Here is a 25,100-nt window from a genome sequence, read left to right as displayed (position 1 = left end):
TGTAACTCAGGAGGCATCAAAAGCTAGAGAAATAAATGAATTTGTCATCTGAGTACTGTGTGTGTGGTCAACATTATCTGAACTACAGAATGATCCAAACGAGCTTTCAAGATCTAGAAAGAAATACTGGAAGCGAACGGAAAATACAGGTCCTGTAAATAAACTGGCAGAGCAAAGTGACCTTGAAGAGTGTAGCATGCTTCACATAAGAAGCAGAAGATAACAGAAATATTCAGAGTTTTTGCTGGGAGTAAGAGAGTTGATTTAGTAGCTTTTGCACAGGACAAGAAAGAAAATTATGTTGCTTAGTTTGGAAATGAGAAGAGTGTGAGAACAAGTATAGGCTGACAAGGCAAACAGAATCACAGAAAGACTGAGTAAAGATGAAGCAAACAACCGTGCATTGCCAGGTGTCAAGGAAGAGGGTAGCCAGGGAGGAGGGGACCCTTAAGAAAGAAAGTAGAGAAGCCTTTTAGAAGAATGAGTGCAAAGCAGATCTGCCATTTACTTGCTATTGAAACCGGAGTGAGAGAGAAAGAACCATGCTCCAAACTAAGCTTCTCTTCATTTGTTTATACAGCATCAAATGTGTAAAGTCACAGTTGGAAGAAAATCGCTTGCTGTTCTATTCACAGAGATCCTATTTCCATATCCATTTCCCTAGACCCATTGAAGTTCAGAATCATGTGTTATTGAATCACATATAAAGATCAAATCAAATACCGAAATATGTAACCAACCGTCCTTGAAAATATTTCCATGAGCTTGATCCATGGTGCTTATCAAATGTATTTATCCAGTGGTTTGTGCTTAGTAATAAATTAAAATGCACTGAACAGATACAGTAATGCTGGGATACTTTAGTCTGTCCCATGAGGGAGGCAATCTGAATAAGATGACCCAAAATTTCACAAGAATTTTCTTTCTTGGGAGTAAAAGAATGGAAATTATCAGTTATTAGAGTAAAAGAATGGAAATTATCAGTTATTAGAGTTATTAGTGCACGTCCAAACATTTCTCCTTAACATCTGGGAAGGAAAAATAGTTTAAAGTTAATAATGAAATACTGTCACATTGTCTTTAAATGAGATGAAGCGTTGCTGGTTTATGATGTAAGATGTACAACACTAAATGGCTGAATTTCCAGAACAGCTAGTTCTGCAGTTTACCAATTACATCCTTCAGAGAACAGAGAATTTTTATTAAGCATGCTGGAGCTGCTAATTAGAATACAAAAGGCCTGAAAATTGAGGAAGAATTCAAAAGCTGGTGGAAATTTTGTATGTTCAGCAACTGTCAGGATTTGTGTATAGCAAATGTACTCACAAAATGTAGCAGATAACTCCTATACTCCACATATCTGTTTCATATCCAATAGGTTCATAGTTTATAACTTCTGGAGCCACAAACTCAGGTGTCCCAAAGAGAACTTTCAGAGAACCTGCATTTTCTGTGAAGAATGAAAGAGAAAGCCATTAATTACTGCATGCAGATTTTGAATAACAATTATTCCCCAGTAACAGGAACACCAGTTTTGTCTCCATATTTCTGATTTTGTTAAAGATCCTTATCAGAAAAAATAAATAAAGCCTGAACTGCGATTGTCTTAGCTGATACGTGTATAGCAATACAGAATTATTTATTAGGCATCCTCAAGCACACAGCACTGTACAAGGCACATAATAAGAAGGTTCCTATTGCAAGGAGTTTCCACAAGACCAAGTCCAAGAAAGAGGAGAACTTTTAGTGTTTAATTCAGATTTGGATGTCCTGAAGTACAAAAGTGTTTGAGCTCATTCACTTTAGCAGTTGCACAAGAGGACTTCAGGATTCCAGTGTTAGGAAGAAGTTGAAGTTTTCACAAATTCTCAGAATTATCAAAGCACAGGGATCTGCTCAGGGATTCTACTTTAAAGAGAAACAGTAGTGATAAAATTATAGTAAGAAGAAATAACTATTTTAATCCACCACATTTTTTATAGTTTAAACAGGAAAGAAAATGAATACTGGGTTGCATGTCTCTGAAATTTGAAGTGGCACAGGTCAGCGGTGAAACAAGAAAAGGAGGAGATGATGCGCTGCACCTGTCAGATCACTACCTTGTCAGTAAAACTGGGTTTAAGGCTGCTCTCAAAACCAGGCTTGTCTACAAGCAAGCTGTAGAGCTCCAAAGTGGTGGAGGGGGACCACAAGTGCTTAGACATCAGCTGCCACTCCAAACTTTTATTCAGCTGGCCTGTAGCACAGGGGTCCTACATTTGGCTCTGCTTAAACACAACGCAGATGCTTTTAAGATGAGCTACAATGAAGCTACTGCTAGAAATATGAACCGAAAGAGTTAAGGTCCTGGGACACACGAACTTGCCCTTCATCTTTCATGTGCTGACCCACCAGTATTGCTCTACTGGAAAATACAGGGATTAAGGTAGAATAACAACCTGTATAGAACCTAGTATTGCCAGTCTGTGCTGCCATTGTGCAGCTATGAGTGATATGTCTAACTTCTGGTCATAGTGTGAAACACAACACAAGTCATTTAGATAGAACTTATTAGGCAAATCTCAATGGACTCATTTTCACTGATGCTCATTCTAAATAGGATGGTGATAAGGTCTCCCCTCAGCCTCCTCTTCTCCAGGCTAAAGAACCCCAGCTGCTCCCCATCAGCCTTGTGCTCCAGACCCCTCACCAGCTTTGTTGCCCTTCTCTGGACGTGCTCCAGTACCTCAATGTCCTTCTTGTAGCGAGGGGCCCAAAACTGAACACAGTATTCAAGGTGTGGCCTCACGACTGCTGAGTACAGGGCGATGATCACTTCCCTGGTCCTGCTGGCCACACTATTCCTGATACAAGCCAGGATGCCGTTGGCCTTCTTGGCCACCTGGGCACACTGCTGGCTCATATTCAGCCAGCTGTCAACCAGTACCCCCAGGTCTTTTTCCACCAGGCAGCTTTCCAGCTACTCTTCCCCAAGCCTGTAGCGTTGCATGGGGTTGCTGTGACCCAAGTGCAGGACCTGGCACTTGGCCTTGTTGAACCTCATACAATTTAATAGATTAGGGATTGGGGAAAAAAAAAAAACAATCCCAGTAAAAAATTGTATTATACAAGTATAAAAATGTCAGGAAATAAATTGCTTCTGGCTTGAAACAGGCTTGGATTTAGGTTGAGAAACTCTTGTCCAATCTGCACATGTGCCTAAGCAATCAGTGTTTGCCTTAAGTGAGATTCATTGCACTACGTTTATCTTTTGTGCAAGAGTAGCATCCAGATTAGGCACAGCAGAATGACATAGTGAGGAGCCATCCCTCTCCTAAAGAGATTACCATCTAATCAAAGCATGTATGAGTGGGAAGTAAAACAGATATAAGAGATTCCAATCCTGCTCCTGTTAAGGTTACCACAAGTACAGAGATTTGCAGCTCTATAATGAAGAGAAAAGCTTAAAAAAACCTCAAACAGCAGCAGATCAAAGTTTTGAGAAGACTGCAGTAGAAGCTACCTATCCGCAACACTGAATCATTACAGAATACTTTTATTTACCAGAACTTCCACTACCATGTTTTGCAACATAAATGCTGATCCCAATACTGACTCCACACCTACACCTTCCATTGAAAGCTGTTAAGTCATTTCATAAAATGTAATCATACACCTAAGTTAATACACTTCTGAGGTATGCAAATCCCCAACTTACCAATTGAAAATTGAAGGATATATGGGGTTAATAACTTGCGTAAGGATTGAACAGCATGTGCGAGGCAACTTTTAAGCACTACCACAATAATTCACTCACAGTCATGCCAGTTTCCCATTTTAAATGCTGTGAAACCCTTTTTGCTCTGCTCAGGAATGGTGATAGTAAATTAATTGCAGAAACCTCATTTTCATGTTATCCCGGCTTTCAGAGACCCATCCATGCAGAGAGTACCCATTTTTAGAGACAGAAACAGACAGAACGCCTGGGAGCAACCCCAGGAAATCCCCTAGGTCCTCCCACGCAAGTTCACCAACATTAAGACCTTCCTGCCAGATGTCTGACTAGCCTGTAAAAGGCACATTCAAAAGCTGTTCCTATACTCACATAACCAGAGTTTTCTTACCCCAAAAGGTAGGTTCCTTTTCTTAATACCCAACCTAAACCAAGGGTTTAGGTCTTCTCCACAGTGGCAATGAGGAGTGCTTTTCCAAGCACAAATGGGGAGCCTAAAATCCCATCTTCCCATTTGCCTTCTATGTAAGGTCAACACCTAGATTTCTTTCCCAACTGTCCTTGTGAAAAATTACTGAAATTTGTCACAAAGAACCTATTTTCATCATGATCGTCCAGATCTCAGGCTCAGATTTTCACATCTAAGTTCGGAGGCTTTTCTGTGCGCTGTGTAAACTACCACGAGCCACTGTGTATGCAAAAGGCTGGTGTATGAAAAGTGCTGCCCATAGGTCAGAGAAATGGGGTTTTTTGAAAACATGGCACTTGAGTAACAAGCATACAGTGTGAAACAACTGATACAGCATTTTCTGTGTGTAAAAGAAAAAAAGAGAAGAAAAGAGTAAGATCTTTTCTGTTCAATAATATGTCAAATCTTTACCCAGATGTTTACCAGCTTAGTACACAAGTAGAATCTGTGTTTGGATATCCCTTAGCTCAGATAGAAAGCTGACAAGCTAGCTGGAAACTGTTGCTGACACTGTGTATAATCAACTGATTGAAAAAAAAAATCTTTACAGTACTCAAAACCCGTTCTCTTTTCTCCTCAAGAAGTTTATCTTAAACAATTTTCTACATGTGTTCCTCAGCACACCAAAAAAGGTCAGGAAAATATCCCACTGCAGCTTTGGTATTTCCTGACAGTGTAAGAGAACTAATTAGCTGCAGAAGATGGCTGCAGAAGGAGCTGATTCTAATTTCTTTAAAACTGATCAAAACACTGAATATTTAGCGGCTTTAGTTTGCACTAGTTACAAAAAGTTAAAAGTAAATCTCAGAAGCTGAAGTGCAAAATCAGCCACTGTTCCCTTAGTAGTGGCTTCTGCTCAATCAGGGTCAGGTCCATAGTATGAGGGCTCCAATCCCACATCTATCAAAGCCAAAGTGAATTTGACAGCCAATTTCAAAGTCACAGGGCTTGATGGAACACAAGTGGAGGAACGTGCCCTCTGTGCACCACATAAGACAACTGGTAAGAAGAGGCCACATTAGTGAAGAGTGTTTGTAGCAATTTTTGTAAGTAAATGAAACAGTAAAAGTTGTTTTCTACTCTTGCAAAACATCTCAACCAAAATGTTATGAATGTCTTCATGATTAACACAGTGTTGTTGCTTTATGGGCATGGAATGGGAGGGCGCTTTCTCTTCTTAGAGAAACACCACACACGCCAAGTTATCCAGAAGGGCAGGTTGATGAAAGAAACAGCAAACACCTATAAGGTAACTTGGCAAGAATTGGCAACATATTAAGCCAAATGAATGTACAGTATTGTAAAATCAAAATCGGTGTCAGTGCCCATAGCTCTCATCCTGCTATGTCAAGAAAATTATATATAGGTTAGAGATTTACTACATATGGCATGACTGTAGCAGCTCACAAGCTAGTGTCAGCTGTGCAATATACAGTGATGCCACAAGATTAACACAAAAATGGAAAAGCTGATGGATATGAACAGGCTCCTGAAAACAGGATCTTCTGCTAAATGTAGGTTTAACTGCGGTTTGAAGTTAAAAAGGTAATTGAAGAAATTTCTAATAAAAAGCTATTCTGCAGTTACATGGCTCCTGAAAACAGGATCTTCTGCTAAATGTAGGTTTAACTGCGGTTTGAAGTTAAAAAGGTAATTGAAGAAATTTCTCTTAAAAAGCTATTCTGCAGTTACATTATGTTACATTATATCTCTTGATAAAATCCGCTCAGTTCAGCAGTAAACGTACAGTTTTCAGGCTGACAGCTGGAACGTCATGGGATAAAGTCTTTCACGCACCTCTGATAAAAAAACTTCAGCGCTGGAACTTACTTAACAGTTCATCTGTTTCTCCAACAAGAACAAAATACAGTTCATGCTCCCAGAAAACTATTGGCTCCAGACTGGTGAAGGAACATAAGTGGTGGCAAGCTCTCTTTTTAATTAATGAAATGAACACTCAGTTCAGAGTGTCTGTGTGACCAAGTTCATGTAATGCCCTTTTGGAGTTGAACGTACTCTAAAAATCTGAAAAGCGGATTTCTTTTCCCCTGTTCATTCAACATACAATTTTGGGTTTGTTTTAGTAAAATTATATTCTTGGGTATGCAGTAGCCTGTTACTTAAGTGTCAAAAGAAGTAGGACGAGCAGCATGTAGGCAGATAACAAAAACCAGAAGGTTGTAATTCCAAACTGTACTCTTACAAAAATCATTGTTCTACTTTTTAATAAGTATTAAATATAATTTTGTTTAAAGAGAGAAGGCAAAAGATTACAACTAAGAATCCAGCTGTGGGCCCTTTTATGTAGAGAGTAGCAATTCATGAGTTGCCCCAATCAATTTAATGGCAGAAGAGCCACAAATCTCAGCGCGCTCTCAGCTTTTCCCAATGTCATATTGAAAAAGGCAGAAAAGTCATTACCTAATCTTCTTGCAAGTCCAAAGTCAATGAGTTTGATACTTGTACCAGTCTTGTTGACACACATAATATTTTCTGGCTTCAAATCCAAGTGAACAATGCCCTGCTTGTGGATGTACTGAACTCCCTCTGAAATCTGCTTCATATATTTAATGCACTCTCTCTCTGTCAGTTCAAAGTCTTCATCAATGATTCGTTCAAAGAGTTCTCCTCCAGAAACCCTACAAAAGACAATAAAAAAAGGACTTCTGTAGCATTTTTATTTTGGGAGTAATCAAACTATTTCCTTTACAGAAATACAGACAGGTCAAACTTTCAATAGTCACTTTGGGATGCAATCTATGTTTTGTGTGAGCACTTCCCGTAGGCACAAGGATCACATAGGAAGAATTGCCTCTTGTGTGTGGTATAGATAATTTTTTCCATTCTGAATGTCTTTCCCAGGTTAGGACTGTGAAACACTCATACTGCTATCCCAGGCAGTAGGGATGCAGCTGGATTTACATCCTGCCTTTAGGATTCAGCCACCTGCAGCTGACAGTGAAGCGTGTGCCAGGTGATAGTCACCCTGCTGACATGTGTTTATAACACCGCTCCAGACTCTGAGCTCATGTTTCTCACTGCTTCCCTCTCTCCTATGCTCCATCACTACCCAAGTGTAGATCACATCATTTAGAAATAAAGAAAACCTGGGATGGGTCCCAGGAAAAGAGGACAAAATGTCTAGTAGCTGAGGAAAAATTTGGGAAGAAGAGAGATTGAGAGTGACAAAGAAAGGCTGAAGAAGGAAGAATTCAAATGGTATGGTTAATTGGAATGCGAAGCTCAAAGGGTAAATTACTGACCCAAGTGAGCTCAGAGGGAATTTCCTCCTTAGCTACAACAGGACAATGATATAACACACAACTCTTTCAGTGCTGATATTTTTAGTTGAGCCATCGTCACACTCCTTGTAGGTCAATTCCATTTTTATGCTTATTTTAGATGTGAAATAATTGGTCTTCCCAGGGTAGGCTCTCCTGGATTGAATTGTTTGCAGAACTGAAGTGGGACATTTTTAATCTAGATTTAATAAAGCAAAATGTACATTGTGGGTTTTTTTGTTTGTTTGTTTTAACTCTCAGTAATAACTCAACTGGTTTATTTGCTTATGTCCAGAGATGAGAAACACTTCTTTTGCATGCAGCTGTGAATGACCCATACAGAACAGAGCAAATGGTGAAGAGCAGCTTTGCTTTTAGAAATCTGTTCTAAACTAAATGCTTTGTGGTCTTTATATGGCTTAATATTTTGCAGCATTCATGCTTGTTGCCAAATGTAATTGCACACTCAGTTACAGAAACAAAACACACAACTGAAAACTGGCCCTGCAATGTTTGCAGGTTGTCAGGTATATGATTATAGCCCTCATGTACTAAACTGAAATTGAAACATCCAGAGTTCTGGACACATTTGTTGCTTTGGCTATAAGATTTCCGAAAATATATAATTAGAAATGCTACTGCAGTTTCCTATTAACACGAAAATAGTAAGAATAGCATATGCTTAACAAACAGAAGTTACGCTGGATTATAGCACATTTGTAACATAAACCCAATAATATGGCTAAAGCTGCTGAACAAACAGCTCTGATAAGTTGGGTATCCAGTATTTTGTTACTTCAGTAAGACATTAACTGGTATGGAGGTGTTTATGAAAACATCTGCATGCAAAATGTCTCTATCTGGAGCACTCCGCAATTCCAAATGATAACCATCCTAATACCAAAAAATATCAGTTGTTTTTTGACTATTTAACACAGATAATGACAACTTATTTTTACTACTAAAGTGCCATAATTTTCAGATCCCTAAAGTGAAGAATTTTCAGAAATCATACCCTTGTGACAAGCGCTACTTCTTAGCACATTGTTTGGAAATTAACTGCTGTTAATATGTCTGCGTGCTGTCTTTACCCTGGGACCTCTAGACATTCTGGTAACATCATCAGATTAAACTGTAATTGCATTTATAGAATGCATATTTTTGCATTTATATCCTGAGCCAAATCCAGTTTAATTTTTGGCAGCTTAGGAAGCTGAATTGAACCAATGCAGATTAGGGTCTACGTATAAACCGAAGGAGAAGTCGTCTTCCTGCAGTCACAACTAGTTCCGAATGTAAATCTCTCATTCTTTTCTGGATTCTCCTCTTTTCAGTCTTCTCTAGATGACATCACAGAGGAAAATATTCCTGTCTATAGAGTCACAGAACATGCATTTGAAAAACATTTTATTATAAGGTTTTGGTCATGGAAGAACAGTGAGAAAAATCTACCGTGGAGCTGCCCAGGCAAATACTCAACTGCATTTTAATAAATCTCCCTTCAAAAAAAAAGAGAAAACCTTAGTGACTTGTGCTGACTTAAGTCACACCAAATGAATGGAGTTTACTGCTGAAATTTTGCTTTAATAATCTTAACTTGCAATACAATAATCTTCTTCTGATGTATGTCAAAATAAACTGACCATCTGAAGTATGTAAAAACTTTAAGGCACTTAGCTCCCAGTGCTGAATGCCATTCACAACGTGCTACAATTTTTCAGATATTCTTTTTCCACTGAGATGCTTATTGTGGAACCAGTACATCGCTATATTCGAAGAGGAAATGCCTGAAATTTGCCCCTGACTTCCAGCAAAGGGTAGATGGGAGGGTTTCCAGGGAAGAGCACATCAAGTGAAGGGGGCCTACAAGAAAGTTGGAGAGGGACTTTTTACAAGGGCAAGGAGTGATAGGACAAGGGGTAATGGCTTTAAACTGAAAGAGGGTAGATTTAGATTAGATATAAGGAAGAAATTCTTCACTGTGAGGGTGGTGAGGCACTGGAATAGGTTGCCCAGGGAGGTTGTGGATGCTCCATCCCTGGAAGTGTTCAAGGCCAGGTTGGATGGGGCTTTGAGCAACCTGGTCTAGTGGAAGGTGTCCCTGCCCATGACAGGGAGGTTGGAACTAGATGATCGTTAAGGTCCCTTCCAACCCAAAGCATTTTGTGATTCTATGATTTGAATCATTATAGTGTTTGATTTTGGATGAATGATAAAAATTTCTGAATTTATTATAAATATGAAATCAAACCATAAAACATAATGGCATGACAAATATTAAAAGGAGAGAATTCAAAGAGATATAAGAATGAAAAATTTAGGGTGAATATCAGGAAGAAAAATCCAAAGGTGCTCCTCATCAGTAGGTCCAATTTGAGCGGAGAAGGAGCTGCTAAACTCCAGTCACTTCTAAAATCTGGTTTAAAAGGAGACTGACGGCAGATGAGCTTGACTTATTTGAAATCCATGCATTCAGACTCTGATGGGAATAGAGAGAACACCTTGGATACTAAGAATTTTTGAAGATATTTCCCGCAACTTCTTTGATATGCAAAGAAATATTAGCTTAATAGCTAAACCAGAAATGAACCCTCAGTGGCTCTCTAACAATACAGGTGCAGTTGCCATGCCCAGACTGTGTGAGCTGGGTAACGTGCAGCAGTGTAGAGGCTACCAAGGCATCTGACATGAAGGTGTCACACAAGCTTCTCACTACCCAGGCCTGCTCCAGAGCAGGGACAGGCTGCCACTGCCTGCCAGCACCCTGCTTTAAGAACCCCCCCTCCTACGGCTCTCAGCACTATGGAAATTTCAATGTGGGGGTTCAAAAGCCAGAAAAGGTGGCCACCCCAAACAAAAATCACATCCTAGTCGGACTGGTTAACAAAACTACTTTAAATTTGATTGCACTTTTCTGTATTTTTAAAAAGCAAAACCCCTTTGCTGGCGGGGACACACACACACACACACACACTAATGGAGTGTAAAGCCATATGCTATTCAAAACTCTTTATACATTTCCTTGTTTTCCATTAGGTCTGCCAGCTCCCAATTCCAAGCTAAGTAGGGCTCCCTTCCTTTACCGTCATCAGCTTGCTCAACTGCTGAATCTAAAAATAAAAGCACCTTCTTGCACATAAGTACCAAGGTTGTATAACAGAGATCCAGTCTCTGAAAAATGCCAGTGCAATAGTAGTTTGTCCATAATCTAGGCAAGTGCCAAGCAAGCAAAACAGACAGCAAGTCTCTTTTGCTTCTAACAATTTATATCTTACTCGCCACTTCCAGCCAGCAAAAAACCTGCTACTCCTTCTTTTAGCAGACAGTGGATGAGGTAGATGTGGCAGCAGAATAGCGACTGATGTAACTCTTTGGGAAAAACATCAGCACAGATCAAGATTTTGTTTTCTTTCCAGCTGCTCCTGCCAGAAGTATGGGATTCACACTATGCAGGTGCGTTACGGATGATGTAAACGTTGGTCACATTGGTTATCATTTTTTTTGAAGTCCCATTACTTTCCATCCCACGCTGTGCAGATTCTTTTCTTATAATGAATTCTGGTGCATGAACATGTTCTGAACCTACTCCTTTCTGGAAGTAAATACCTACTGTCTTCAAATACAAAGATACTTAAGTCGCAGCCCTGTGGGATGCTTTACAGCCCTGCTTTTATGGTGCCTTTTTGTTATTTCCCACAGCGGTGTGGAGTATGTAGCTCAAGGCGAATAGTTTCTGGGAGGTGTGTTCCTATCTTACTCAGCAAGAGCAAGACAGCAACATAGGCTGTGTTCAAGTTCAGCTTCACTTAATTGTATAGTTTTGGATGAAGTGTGCAATGTCTTTCAGGTAAAGGAGAAATCCCCTTCTACAACTGCTACACCTGGACCATCATGGAGAATGTGTATTTTGACACTAGGGCAGATCAATTCATGTTTAATCAGGTTTTTTTGGGAAACAGTCAGTGTAACCAATCTTTCTGCATCTACTGATCTAGATTTAGAACATTCACTGTGTTCACCTGTGGGGATTTTTCAGACAGCACTCCTTTATTATAAGTAAATGTTTTGCAATCAGAGTATTTATGTTGTTGCAGGAAAAACACATCAGACTAATCCTTTAAGGTCTCTTAAAAATATATAACCTGGATATAGCACTTGATGAAAACTAAAGTGTTCCAAATACGTCTTGGGTACTATAAATTTGCCTGGGTGAATTTTCCATGGAAATTGAACAATTTTATTAGAATGTAGCTTAGATGTTCACATTCTCAAGCATATCTTTCTCTCCTACTATCTGTTGTGCACTGATGTTCAATTCTCTGGAAGAGACAACTGATCAGTGTTTAAGTGAAATTTGACACAAGCTTCTTCAGTACATCTTTAGAACTGCCTAAAGAAAAAACATTTTTTCTCCTCCTTAAACATGTTTTTGGTTGTAAATGCAAGCCCATATTGCAGCTAACTTTTTTCTCTCCCCTCCCAAGTTGGCAATAAAAGAGTGAGCTGCAGAAAAACTCCACATGTACTTGATTAAAAACCAAACAAACTAGACACTAAAGACCGTAGCACATCTTCACTGATTTTTAAGAGATACAACACAGATTCACTTACGTAGTTTAAACAAGTTGGATAAATAACTGGAAAAACTTGCAAGATGTGAAAACCATCCAGGCCCTGCAGATGCTGAAGCTTTGGACAGTCCCACATCTAGGTAAGTTGCTACTTTTGTATGCACAATTATTTTCAACATTATTAAGCTTTGTTAGTGTGATCTGCTTTATACTTACATTTCCAAGACCATAACAATGTTGGCTTTTTCTTCAAAGGCATCTACACATTGGACAAGTTTTGGATGATGTAGACAGTTCATGATGCTGATTTCATCCCTTATGTTTTCTTTTTCCTTAGCAGAATATGCTTTGAAAAATTTTCCTGCCCAAACTTTTCCAGTCTTCTTTTCAACAAGCCTGAAGACTTGTCCAAATTTCCCCCTGAAAATATATAACTATTTCCATAAAATGTTTTTGCAATGTATGGGCCACTATGAATAACAACATTTTACTAAATATTCCAGCGCAACCACTCCATTCTGAAATAAATTTGCAATGTATGGGCCACTATGAATAACAACATCTTCATATCAAGTATAATATCAATATCTTCAATATCTTCATATCAAGTACTGTTCTGCACTGATTTTGTGCAGAGTTATCTGCAAGAACTTTTGCCTGAATACCACATTTCGAGATAGCCTGCTATTCCAGTTACCAAGTTTTATATAAGAGGGTTCAAAAAATGGACTCCTACCAGGCTTTAATTCATGCGAGTTGAGCTTTTCTGCACACAGTTTTCTATAGGCCATGCACCTCTGAAGGGGCAGCAGATAGGAGACATCTCAGGTATAGGGTATAGGTGGAATCAGAATCTGAATGTTAGAGGCTTCAGTATTATTATTTCACATTGCTGCATATGTATGACCCAACCTCTACAATACACCTATACAGATTTGTTAACAGCAGCATACAGGATCTCCTGGCCTTCAGCACCACCAGCAGCACAAGTCGCTGGAAGATTATCATGGCACGCAATTCACATAACCACGAGTTTGAGCACTGAGAAACACAGCCAGGCTAATCACTGACCTTCACTGAGCAATACTATTAATGCTCTTGGGATTATAACCGCTGTCAACAGAGATTCTAGCCCGTGGGCAGGATAATCTTATTACCACTAATGGATATAATGGAAATGCAAGTACACAATGTGTACTTTTCTTTCAGCTAGCTTTTAGAACACTGAACAACAAATGAATCCTCTAGCTTTATTCATTTGTGGGCTCCATTTTCCTTGCCAGAAATGTATGTAGTGCCTATTTAAAATTATCAATTAATAGGAATAAAGGATCTTTATGGAGTGGAGGCCAACATGTGTTAAAATCTATTTTTACTGCAACTGCCCAGATGGAATGTTGAAAGTGCAAGACACTGTCAAAGAATGAATGCACATGGTCTTTGTAATTGACTGGCAGCCTTGAGAACTCCATGTCTTCAAAAGCACAATATAGTACTTACGATCCCAGTCTTTCTTCAATATTATAGACATCAGAAACTTTTTGTTCGGTGTTGATAGTAACCGTCCGATAGGCAACCTCTGTTTCTTTCCCTTCTACAAGTAAGTATTAAAGATCATGGTTAAAACCTCCATAAAGCACGAATTAAAAACACAGATTTGCATTTGTCCTGATAAAAATATGAACTTCTTACCATCATCAGATAGCTCCACCTCGTCCTCTTTAAGTTCTATGGTGAAAATAAAAAGACATGAATATCTTACTCTATAGGATATGGTACTTACATAAGATAGATAGTCAAATTCTTCACAGTAACATAGGCAACTGGTCAACTGGTAGACCCTATGACTAAGCAGCACAAAGCAGTCAGGGAGTTTGTGCATTAACTTCATAATTAAAATCTCTTCTCCACTTCTATGTGACTATTGACTACACAGTCACAGTCTGGTCACCATTTCTTAATAAATCAAGTTCATGTGTTTGGCAGTACTTGCTATTATACCTGCCTACTAGAAACATCAGCATACTGAATCAGTTCAAAGTCACCTAATAAACAGCTTTAGGAATGCCTTAGTGAAAGAGAATAAAAATTTAAAAAATTAAAATCAATAACAACACTTCTGGCTCAATGACAAATGCTTTTTTTGGATTTTCTATGCATTTTTTGGATTGCAAAGCCAAAAGTAAAGCAAGTTTCTATGTGAAAAGATTTTCTGCAAAGCATCCAGACAAATTTTTCAGACTCAAGATGACTAGAAAATTTGGACAGCATGCACTTTCCTGAGCATGGCTGAATTCTGTAATCATTGAGGTCCAAGTGGAGCCTCAGTCCTGCAAGCATACTCAAAGGCAGGCAGAGATGTTGGCAAGCCCAGGGATCTAAGACAGAGTAAAAGCTGGCCTGAGTGTCCTGATTTTAATTTTTAATTTTCATGTGCATGAACTGTCAGTAGCACCGGTTTGTGTGTTGTTCCCTACGTTGCTTGAAGGTATGAGGGGAAAGGGGTTGTAGCTGAAATGTTGTTATGTATTAGTTCCACTGCTTGGGCTTACTCCTAAGACCTGTGGCTATGACCAGTAATTTGGGAAACTGCAAAGGCAGTTGCACAGTGACCTGTACAATTCTCCCTTTAGCTGCTGAAGCTGCACTTTGCCATCGTAGAGTGCAAACCTGACCTAGTGATTTATCCCCACTGTGTCACTAGATTTATGTTATGAAACATTAATGCGGTACTCTGGATACTCTTAGGTGCTTTAGAGTATATAGACTTATATGCAGTGGTTGAGAAGAAAGCAGCAGAAGAAAAGGGTGCAGGGTAAGCAGATAGCTGGTCTGATGCCCGGGCATCACCTTTTCACATCCAACACATAATGCTGCATCTGTGTTCTGGTAACAAAGCCAATCAAGTAGATATAATCTGCCACTAAAGCCCTTCTCTCTTTTTTTCTGGATTTGCAACCCTTGTACATCCCAGCACACTCTAGCTGGCTTGCAGTGATTTACCAGCAGAGCAGGGAGGGAAGTGAGCCCTCCCCACTCAGGGGTAGCTGTCCTCAGATCTTCCTCGGCTAGGAACCACACTCGCATAAAGCACATCACATTTTCCTCCCCTTTTAAGGGCTGCATGAGGGAGCTGCTCCCAGCCACACTGCCAAAAGTTAAAGTCTGCCAAATACTGATTAGACAAAGAAGTCAGTTCCCGGTTCTGCAGCGACACTATATTGAAGCCATGAACTAGAAACATTCTGGTCCACCAGCGGAAGCCTAAATTAGATGAGCGAAACATATCTGAGCTTGGTAAGTGCTGAGTAGCTGTGCTAAAACCTTTCTCAGAAGTGAGTCAATGGTACCAAATTTTCCTCAAACATGGCAATGCCTACATTAATGTGTTGTGACTTACAACCTTATTTTAGTAACTGTTTTCTTTAAATGCGCAGTGAAAAGTTAGCCATGCCTTTCTTCACTAAGGTTATATTGAGATTGCTAATACGCACTGGCCACCTCAGTATGAAAATCAGTAATCAGTCTTTCTGGCAGCAATGGAAAATCCCTAGTTACTCAGCTAAGTGTTTACATAGATGGCAGCTTAAAGTCCTGACTTTGGGAGGTGCTGAACACATGGATTTTCCACTGCCTTTAATTAAAGCACCAGTTATATTCACACACTTGAAAAATCATGCTTTGTAAGACTTGCCCTTTCTCTGTGCTAGCTTCAGTATCAAGAATTAAAATCAAGAAGCCCTGGCACTGAGAGCACCAAGACAACCCACCCTCCTGCAAACAGAATACATTTTCTTTTCACTCAAAACAACTTTTTTTTTTGTTGGTTTTTATATGTATCACAATGATTCATACGCTTGCTTGCCTTATTGTATTAAATTTATGTAAGAAAACTCTAGTTTTAACTTGTTTGGTTTGGCCCAGTACAGGTAGTGCTTGCTCTAGGAAAGACAAATGTAGGGAAGAGTCAGGTCCCCAACTCTAGAAGGTGTTCATCCTGCAACTAAAGAAAGAGGGCATTCAAACACAGGGAATTTTATTATGAAGAGCTAATACCATCTAGCTTCCTTTCAATTTTATTGTTACTCTTAATGTTATTTTCCCCCTTTTGAAGAGAAGCTGCATCTTGATTTAGATCAGGTTTTAAACCTTTAAAATAGAGGAAAGTAATTTCTCAGAATGCATCAGTTTAGCAATTGAAGAAAAATATGATTTACTTTTGCTTGGAATGTCTGTTGAGAGTCTTACACAGTTGTGTGATGCCGCACCGCTTTGCTGTCATTTCGTCTTGTTGGGGCAATAAAAGGTAACATCACAAGGATTATATGAGATGCTTAAAACTCCAAATCCCTGCATATATAAGTAAGGAGGGAGAGATACAACACATAGTCCACTCCACAAAGACAGGAAAAATGGCAAAATACATAATTCCTGGTCTGGGCTTTTCAGCGTAGTATGACTATCAAAGTGATCCTTGCACGGTAGGTAGATGTGGGTATGCACAAATATATACATTCAATATCTGGCTTTAAAAAATAATGCTGATTTGTGTGTGTGTTTAAAATTTTGGTACCAGTTTCCAAATAATTTCTAAAATGCTCCAGCCCTTCCCATTAGTCCTTTGAGAAGATCTTAAGCAAAAAATAAGAGGCAAAAAATACTGAAAAATATTTGCAGAAGTGTGTGCAACTGTAATCACCCCCCCTTCCTCCTCCCTGAGTATTTTTAGCACCCATAATGCTGCAAAACCAACATGCTAAGTAGGATAGCCTTGAATTCACAAGATTGGTGTACTAGGAGCAACAGGACTGAGGTGCTCTACCATGCTGGAATTTGAAGCATGGGAACTACATGAGAGACTAATTCAGTTTCTGATGCATATTCAGTGCTTGGCTAGCAGCAAGCACATTTACTTTTTCCAGAAGCAAGTTTGGGATAGTGTTTATGGTTTATTTTTCCACAGTTTGTTTTTTCATGGTGTGTCCTATATAAAATGTAATGAATCCATCAGTATGTTTCAGGTAAGCCACTAAACATCATTTTCCCACCGGGCACCATCTGGATATGTAACTTATGTGTGAAAGGTTTCATCTCCCATTACCTGTGCACTGAATTAGAGAAGTGTGTCAACCAGCACCCACACTGCAAGCCAGAAGTCAAATTATTGGTTGCTTTCACAAGGCAGGGTTTTGGGATCCCTGAAGCCAAGTTTCTACGCTGGATGCTGGCAAAACTTACATGCTCAGACACCCAGATGAAGTCTGTGAAGGGACTGCAGCGCACTTACAGCCAGCATAAGCATTCATTGCACAGAGGCACATGCAAATGGGTGTCTACAGCTGCCTGACCTCACTGGGGAACTGTTAAGATATCGTTTAATTAACCTTAGACATTTTTTTCTCTTAAAAACTAACCTTCTTGTTTCTCTCCAACTTTTACCAGCTCAGATTCTTGACTGGGCTCGCTGATGCCATACACGTTAGCAGCTCGCACACGGAATTTGTACTCCCGGTCAGCCTGAAGGTCCTGCACATTGAAAGAGGTGCTGCGGCAGGTAGTGAGATCTGTCCATTTGTTATCCACTGAGTTCCAGATCTCCACGGTGTAGGACTGCACCGCGCTTCCACCATCATAAGAGGAACCGTACCACGAGAGAGTGAGGGAGGAACTCCGTATGTCTGATGCACAAGGTGTTCCGGCAGGCGGGTCTGGTTTATCTGCAAAAACATATGCGAAGTACATTAGAAGAAATCGGGAGGGTAAGAGGTAGGACTTCCTTTAGGGTATTACTGGCCCTAGCTAACAGCCTTTTCCTTTCCATGCCATTTCTCTGCTTCAGAGGTTTGTACTACAGGGAGAAGGAACAACTGCAGCACAGACAGACATACCTGAATTAGCTAACATAGATGTCTATCCCACATGGGCCTCAGCATGGGTTGTTCAGTTTCCTGGGCATCTTGCTAAGCCATACTGAAGCCTAATGCCCTTCACAGCTATCGTTACAGAAACTATGGAGACTGAAACCAGTCACAGCTATGCCTGCAGCTACTGAAATCAAATGCCCCACAATAGTGCAAACCACTCCTTGGTGAACTTCCTTAGAGGTTTACCCCTGTAGCAGTCACCATAGCTGTGACGCTCTTTCTCCAGCTGCCTTCATCTGCTTCTATACTTCAGGGCCACTCATCCAACTATACCTGGGTAGCAGAGATACTAAAAACAGTTCGTTGGCACAGAAACACAGATCTTGAAGGGTGACAACTTTGCTAAGAAATTAGTGAACAACTTTGCCTACATGCAGTTTTTGGAAGCCTAGTGCACTTTTTGGTAAAAAAGAATTCAACTTAGAATATGTCATTTAAATATTTAGATTTTTTTAATCTCATGTGCATTTTGGAAATTGTTGAGGAGATGGAAGATAGAAACTTCTGTTTTTCCTCAGTTAGAAGCTTGCTCCTACAATCTTTATTTGCATGAACAGAGCCAATATCACCAGAACCTGGTGTGCAGATGAGCAGCCAACTATGCGAACATCCGATACAATACAAAAACTTTCCAGTTATATGACTTTTTCAAAATGAATATTAATGATTACATAGTTATTGAATTGAACGTATTCCTAAGACAGAAAAATGTTGACTTTTTAAAAAAATTACTGATTAAGAAAATAATTACAGAAGTTAAGCACTTCAAAAGACTTTAAAGGGAACAAATAACTTCCCTGGGAATAATCCTCTCAGAAGTAATCTAGCAAAACTTACAAAATAATGATGATGTTGATCTGGATGAACTAGTGGCCAAAGGTTGAGAAATCAAAGGATGGGATAAAATGACATAAGATGAAAAGAAAAAGATAGAAAGTGTGAGGTGCTACAAACAGCGGTTACACTGGACATAGACTGATAAAATCCTGTCCCATTTTGCTGCTTAAAACTGCTAATGGACATTATCACTTTCTCCTTAAAGAAGGCCAAGCTGGCAAACCAGCCAAAAACTACAGCCACTTTCTCAGCAATAAAAACATCCAAATGCTGGGGAAAACTGCTGCGGACTTTGATCAAAACCTTACTGTGGTGGACTGTATCAGCAATCCCTGCATACGCAAATTATCATTCCTAGGAAAATCACTGAGCAGACAGAAATAGCCACAGTTTGCCACAAACATGCCTTTAGTTCTTGGACAGAGGGACCTCTCCTCTAACTGCTGTGGTTTTACTCAAGAGTGGGAAAATGGGGTAATCTAATCTGATCAAGACAGTTAAATATCAGTTCACTATTTGGGAGAGTACAAGTTCCATTGACCAATCATTTCCCTGAAAAAAAAATTTATAATTCTTTTTAGTTCAGTTGTGATGGAAAAATCCATCTCCCTCCACAACTTAAACTTATTGTAGATATATAAATAAAGCTTCTTAAGTATGAGGGAAAAGACTGGGAGGAAGGAAGGGAGATGGACACCAAGGGTTTGCCGCTGCATGAGAATGCCCAGGCAGAAGAAAGAGAGACTTCCAGAAGGTAGGTTATCTTTATTCGTTTTGGCAACACTTAAAACACCATTCCACTAGGAGTCATCATTATACAGTACATCTCTTGTTAAACACAAATATCAGAGACCAGATGTCCTTAACCTCTGGAATGGCTTATTGCCCTGCTTAGGTATCACATTTTGTTCACCTCATTTTCTGTCAGAATAAAAGGGACTATTAACAAGTATAAATTTACAGTGTAGATATCACAAACTGAATCACAGAGAAGTTAAATGATTTGTCCATGGTTAGAAAGAGAGATTGAAGCACAGATGAGAACTGAATCTTAATCTCATGGTACCCGAACAGCAGCACCCCCTCTTCCCTGTACCAGTCCTGCCCCAGCCTCCTTGGAGCTTCAAGAAGTGAGAATTCAACATTCACACCACTCACACTATCAAAACCCTTGTACAATCCTACAGCAGCCACCAGAGAGCTGGTTGTGTGGCACACATGGATTGTATGATTTTAGTCAAAGAGCAGCAATAACCATCTTTTCACTACAACTTACTATCCATGCAGACATTGTAGGGAATGATGCTACCTCTGTCCTCTTCAAAATCTGTACAGAATAATATTCAGCTCTGTTTCTTGTTTTCCTCCTATATAATCATCATTGCATCATCTCGAGATGCAGATAGAAGAACTTGGATAAGTAACAGCTGACTTATCCTAAATCCAAACAGAACAGAGCAGTTGCTGATAGCAAGGGGAAAATACTTTGAAGAAAAAGCTAAGCCAGTAGTCTATCACCTTACAGAGGCATCTGTTCAGGTTTGTCAAAGTAGTGCAGATTCTCTGGCATCTGGCTATGCATACAGCTAAATCTGGACAGTATGTGCTTGTTTAAAAAAAAAAAAAAGTGTTAGCTTGCTCTAATGCTTTGCACTGAATTTTACATTCAAAGAGGAAAGAATGCTCATGCTTCAGTCTTTGCAGAGCACAGTAGCTTGCTTCCCATGCAGGACATGAAAATACAGTCCCTCTTTGCTGGCTTCCAACACACTTCTGTTTCCAAATGAAACTCTGGACATGATTTATCAGTTGCCTAGGCCACGGTTACCTTAGTGACCTCTCTTTCCATGACTTACCTAGATAACTGCAATCCATTTGGCCAGCACAGTTTACAGAAGCAAGGCTTAGGTATGTGACCATTGGAGAGAAAACATTCATGGCCAAGGGGACATCAGCGGTAAAGAATATGCTACGTGGCTTTAGTCTAATATCTGCCAGCCTTGGGAATACTTCTACTTTCCTAATAAATTTTTCCCAGTAGGCAAAGATGAAAACCTGCAGCCCTGGCTGGATGCTTTTGAGCCAGAAAGACGCACGTTTTTGTTTGAAGTCTACCATGTGCTGCTGCTTGCAGATCTGTTCAATGTATAAATACTGGGCTAGTAGCTGCTATGGGAGATCATAAACAAGAACGAAAGCCTAATCTTTCCTCTTTCTTAATATGACAGATGTATATGTACCATTTTACCATGCTTAAAAATTGATAGCAGACTGGATGGTATTCTACAGCTCTGCACATACAGAGAATTTGCAGATGGTCTCTCCATGTGTCTGTTTTGTTTCTCAACAGTTTATTCTGTGGGGATTTTAAAGGTTACCCTTTATTCATCCGTCTGTATTGAAAGCTAGGATATTTTGCCAAACTGCATTCTCTTCTGGAATATGAAATCTCTATCAGCACAATTAACTGCTTCCAATAAAAATATCCAGTGGGTTGAGAAGGGGTGTGGAAGTCAAGCACAATTCTCTATTTTGCCCTTCTGTTTTAGTGTTTAGTATACCATTAATGTCCTTGAGCTGCCCATCTTCAATATTTCATTTGCATGTCATGTGCAGTCTTTTACACACACAAACATACTTCAGACTTAGGCTTATATTATGAGGGCTTTACATAGGCTTCATTGGACCACAATTTTGTTCTTCCTGTTCTAGACCAAATTGTAGCCACAAGCCAAGATGTGAGCTAGAAGGAAGGGAGTGCATCCAAAAATGTTCCTTGTGAACACTTCTACAGGGGAAGCAATTAATTTAAAATATCAAGCTCTAATTTTAGTTTCACTATTATATACAGCAAAAGAAAACATGTATGTATTCTCCACCATGAGATGTCTTAACTAGATGAAACTAGGGGTACTCCAGTCTTGGCTAACTTACAGCATGCATATAACACCAAAATCAAGACTTAGCTGTGCTTTATGATATTCTAGATTGTCACAGTCAAATTGGCTGTATCCACACAGTCCTGCTTAACTTGGTCTGTAACTGCTTTGTAGCAGACAGTACTTACATCTCTTTTACTAGGATGCATGATCGCCTCATTTGCCTAACAGTACGACTGCAACAAGATGGTTGGCAGTTGGACAGTTAAATGCTAAGGGGGTCTCAAGCACAAAGCTCCCTACATAATCTCTTTAGGACTATCAGTAAGGTTGCCCCAAGCTGGCTGCCAAAGCCTGGTGGCAGGCAAAGGAGATAGACAAGCAGCTGTTTTGGCCTCAAGCCTGCCTCAGGGACCATTCTGCACAGCAGCACAGAGACTGCATGAAGTCACTGACACTAGTGGCACAGAGAAGTAGCAACTCATGCATGCTATAGGCCACGCATAGATGAATACAAGGGGAGTGGAGGTGATGTGAAGGAGGGCTCTACTGCTTTCCTCCCTTTGTGCTCCAGCAAACTAGACACAGACTAAAAAAAAAGCTACTTCCCAACAAAGGGGGACATAAATTACCACTACCCCAGAGCAAGGAGGTCAGATTCCAGTTTATGCTTTGTGGCACACATTCCTTAGGACAGATGGTAAGGTCACAGGCTGGCCTCACATGAAATGTATGGGCCACATTTAAGATCATACCAGGATTGAAATGTGCACTTCTTATTTTTTCCCAAATTGAATTCAGCTGTACTCCTTCCTCAGACAAGTTCTCAGAAATATTTTGGTAAACAGGTTTTGATATACAGCCCGGAGTAACCTTTAATTAATTTGTATTTGTACACTCTGAGAAGCATAAAGCATAAGCATGCTCAGCCTTTAAATCATTGCTATTTAGGAGACAAATTTGACTTGAGGTCCTTGCCTTTTTTTCAGTGGTGTGTAACCCAAAATTCCTCCTGATAAGGAAAGGGACTTTCTCTCTTTCTGCATAGGTGGCGAACCCACAGCTCATACAAGACACCCACATATCATGGAACTGTGCTATCTAGTTCTCGCTGCCTTCTTCACATGGCTCAGTTTACAGAGCCCGCAGAACACAAGCACCATTCCAGGAGACCAAAAAAGGCACCAATCTCCTTATCAAACTATGCAGGGAAATGGAAATTGTTCTGCTACTTGATGTGAGGGTCAGGCTGAGGAAAAGCAAGGCGATAGGGCTTGCTGCACATTAAGAGTTTGCAGGGCTCTGCTGAGCTCTTAAGCAACAATGCTGTTCCAGTAGAAAGCCTCTGAAAACTGAGAACAGTATAACCACAGCCTCCGAAAGAAGTTATTTTTCTTTTACGAACTGAGACAGCACTGAAGCAATGTCTCTGAAGTAGTTTTCTTTATCTGTTCTCAAAATTGATTTGGTTTCTTTCTAAATCCAGTTATCGTATTACTGTATAAGACTATTATTAGCTATTGTGATATTTCTCTGCCAGATGAAGAACAGACAGAAAGAAACAATTTAATTCCATTCCACGAGCTGTTTAGCCAGAGAAGGTATTTAATATGCTGCAAAAGCCAGTTGAACACTGTCCATGCCGACAGCACTGGCAAAGCCTTCATTTGAAATTCATCAGCAGGAGAAAAGCGAAACCATAAAAGGTCAGAACTGAACTCTGCATTATTGCTGACGGGGCTCGGGGTCATGGCAGACCTCTCCGCTTTGCTCGGAAAACTATGCCCTGCAGCTTTTTTTCCAAGGGAGAGGAGTGCTATAAGTAGAGATATTCTTATCCCTTAACACCCTGTAACACCCATTAGTACCCTTCTGGATGCTAGTGTACCACAGGTTTAGCATAAAATTAAACTAGAAAAGAATGCATGAGTTCTCCCACCAAAAACCACAGGAGAAGTTGAAATGAACAGAAATTTTCTCCGAATGAAACAGCCTCCCCAGAAGAACTGAGGAGGCCATGGACAAGGTTAGTTAGCTCAGGGGACCAGAGTTTGAAATTCACCCCTCCCCTGTAATACACTGCAGACTGCTGCTAGCTTCCTCGGAGTGTGATCCCTCACCATATTGCCCCTCCCAACAACTCTGAGATAAAACTAAGTTATTTACAAACTGCCGCTTTGAGACCTGCGGATAAAGTGGCTCACAAATACTGGAGGCCCAGAGCGCTGCTTCACGCTATTGTTCCCACTTTGCCAGTTGGGGTAACTGAGGCATAAAAGAGTAAAATGACCTTGCCCAAGGACATGCAGGAGAATGGAGCTGGGAATGAAACCAGAGCTCACTGCTCCCACGCAAATGCCCTCAGCACAAGAACATCTCCTTCTGCCACAGGCCTAATGGAATAAACAAATATATAATGCATTCTCAGGAGCCCTTTCTCTAAACCATCTGCTCCTGTGCCTGAATCAACAAGCTATTCGGCTCACTCATGTGCTACACATTAGGCACCTGGTTTGATAATTGATTGAATTAGAGCTCTGATACCTGTCCACTGAAAGGCAGAATAAATTTTAGGACTTTCCCCAGTAGGACTATCAGCAGATTCCAAGTCTCCACTGGAGTGAGTTTGGGTCCTAGGAACCCCATGTTCGTGTGCAGGAGTCATTTCTTAGTAACTAAGACATTCCTAGCATTTAACAGCAGGTTAAATACAGGAATTTTGTTGTGAGAAATAATGTCATTATATTTCCTTTTCTTCATCAGAGGGTGAAGGTAAGTATCAAGAAAAATAACTAAGCAGGGAGTTCTACTGGAATTTCTGCTAACAGAAATGACATTGAAACTAGATGGCCCTCCAAGGAATAAATCTGGATCAGTGTACCGGCACTGATGCATAGGGCAACGTAAGCTGTTTTTCCTCTATGCATTGTTATCTTGCTGTGAAAATTTAGTTTTGATACAGCTGCAGAGTTTTGCCACCAAGCATCAGCGGGGAGGCTGCCAGTGGAGGTTACGACACTGCTGAGTTACAACAGCAGCGGCAACAACAGCAATGTAAGACTTCTCTTCCTTAACCACCAGTCTAGTTGCCCTTTAACCATAAAACCGGTGACGAAAATCCTCCAGCAATCCAGAGGAATTTAAAAGGCTAAAGGTTAGAGACAGAGTCCACCCACATCTTCTCAGGAAATTCACTGCATTCTCGACCCTAACTGTAAACAGGGAATCACATGGATAATGCAAGGTATAATCTGATGCTTCTCAAAAGAAGATGAAGTTTCAGAAGCATTCATGGTAGCACTTCTGAGCTGCAGTATTCTCTGTAGAAGCATCTATGGTTGTTCTGCTTCACTGTCTGCTTACATGCCTGTGAGCCAGACTTCTCAGAAACTCACAAAAAATGCTGGTAGTGCCACTGTGAACTGTT

The 25,100-nt window shown here is 40.1% G+C and overlaps 1 protein-coding gene across 2 annotated transcripts in view; it reads right to left on the bottom strand.

The window, feature by feature from the left end:
• MYLK (myosin light chain kinase) overlaps nucleotides 1–25,100 on the bottom strand; it is a 223,816-nt gene that overhangs the window by 14,490 nt on the left and 184,226 nt on the right. For both annotated transcript variants that reach the window (XM_009640862.2, XM_035896318.1), the window contains exons 22-27: nucleotides 17,448–17,750; nucleotides 13,726–13,761; nucleotides 13,534–13,627; nucleotides 12,250–12,453; nucleotides 6,603–6,820; nucleotides 1,327–1,450 (exon numbers count right to left, since the gene is read on the bottom strand). In XM_009640862.2, the coding sequence (XP_009639157.2) occupies nucleotides 1,327–1,450; nucleotides 6,603–6,820; nucleotides 12,250–12,453; nucleotides 13,534–13,627; nucleotides 13,726–13,761; nucleotides 17,448–17,750 (979 nt within the window). The remainder of the gene's footprint in view (nucleotides 1–1,326; nucleotides 1,451–6,602; nucleotides 6,821–12,249; nucleotides 12,454–13,533; nucleotides 13,628–13,725; nucleotides 13,762–17,447; nucleotides 17,751–25,100) is intronic.

The sequence above is a fragment of the Egretta garzetta genome, unplaced genomic scaffold (genome assembly GCF_000687185.1).
Source record: "Egretta garzetta isolate BGI_Z169 unplaced genomic scaffold, ASM68718v1 scaffold326, whole genome shotgun sequence".
NCBI classification, from domain to species: domain Eukaryota; kingdom Metazoa; phylum Chordata; class Aves; order Pelecaniformes; family Ardeidae; genus Egretta; species Egretta garzetta.
The sequence above is the reverse complement of the archived record's forward strand: the minus strand, read 5'-3'. Positions and strand labels throughout refer to the sequence as shown.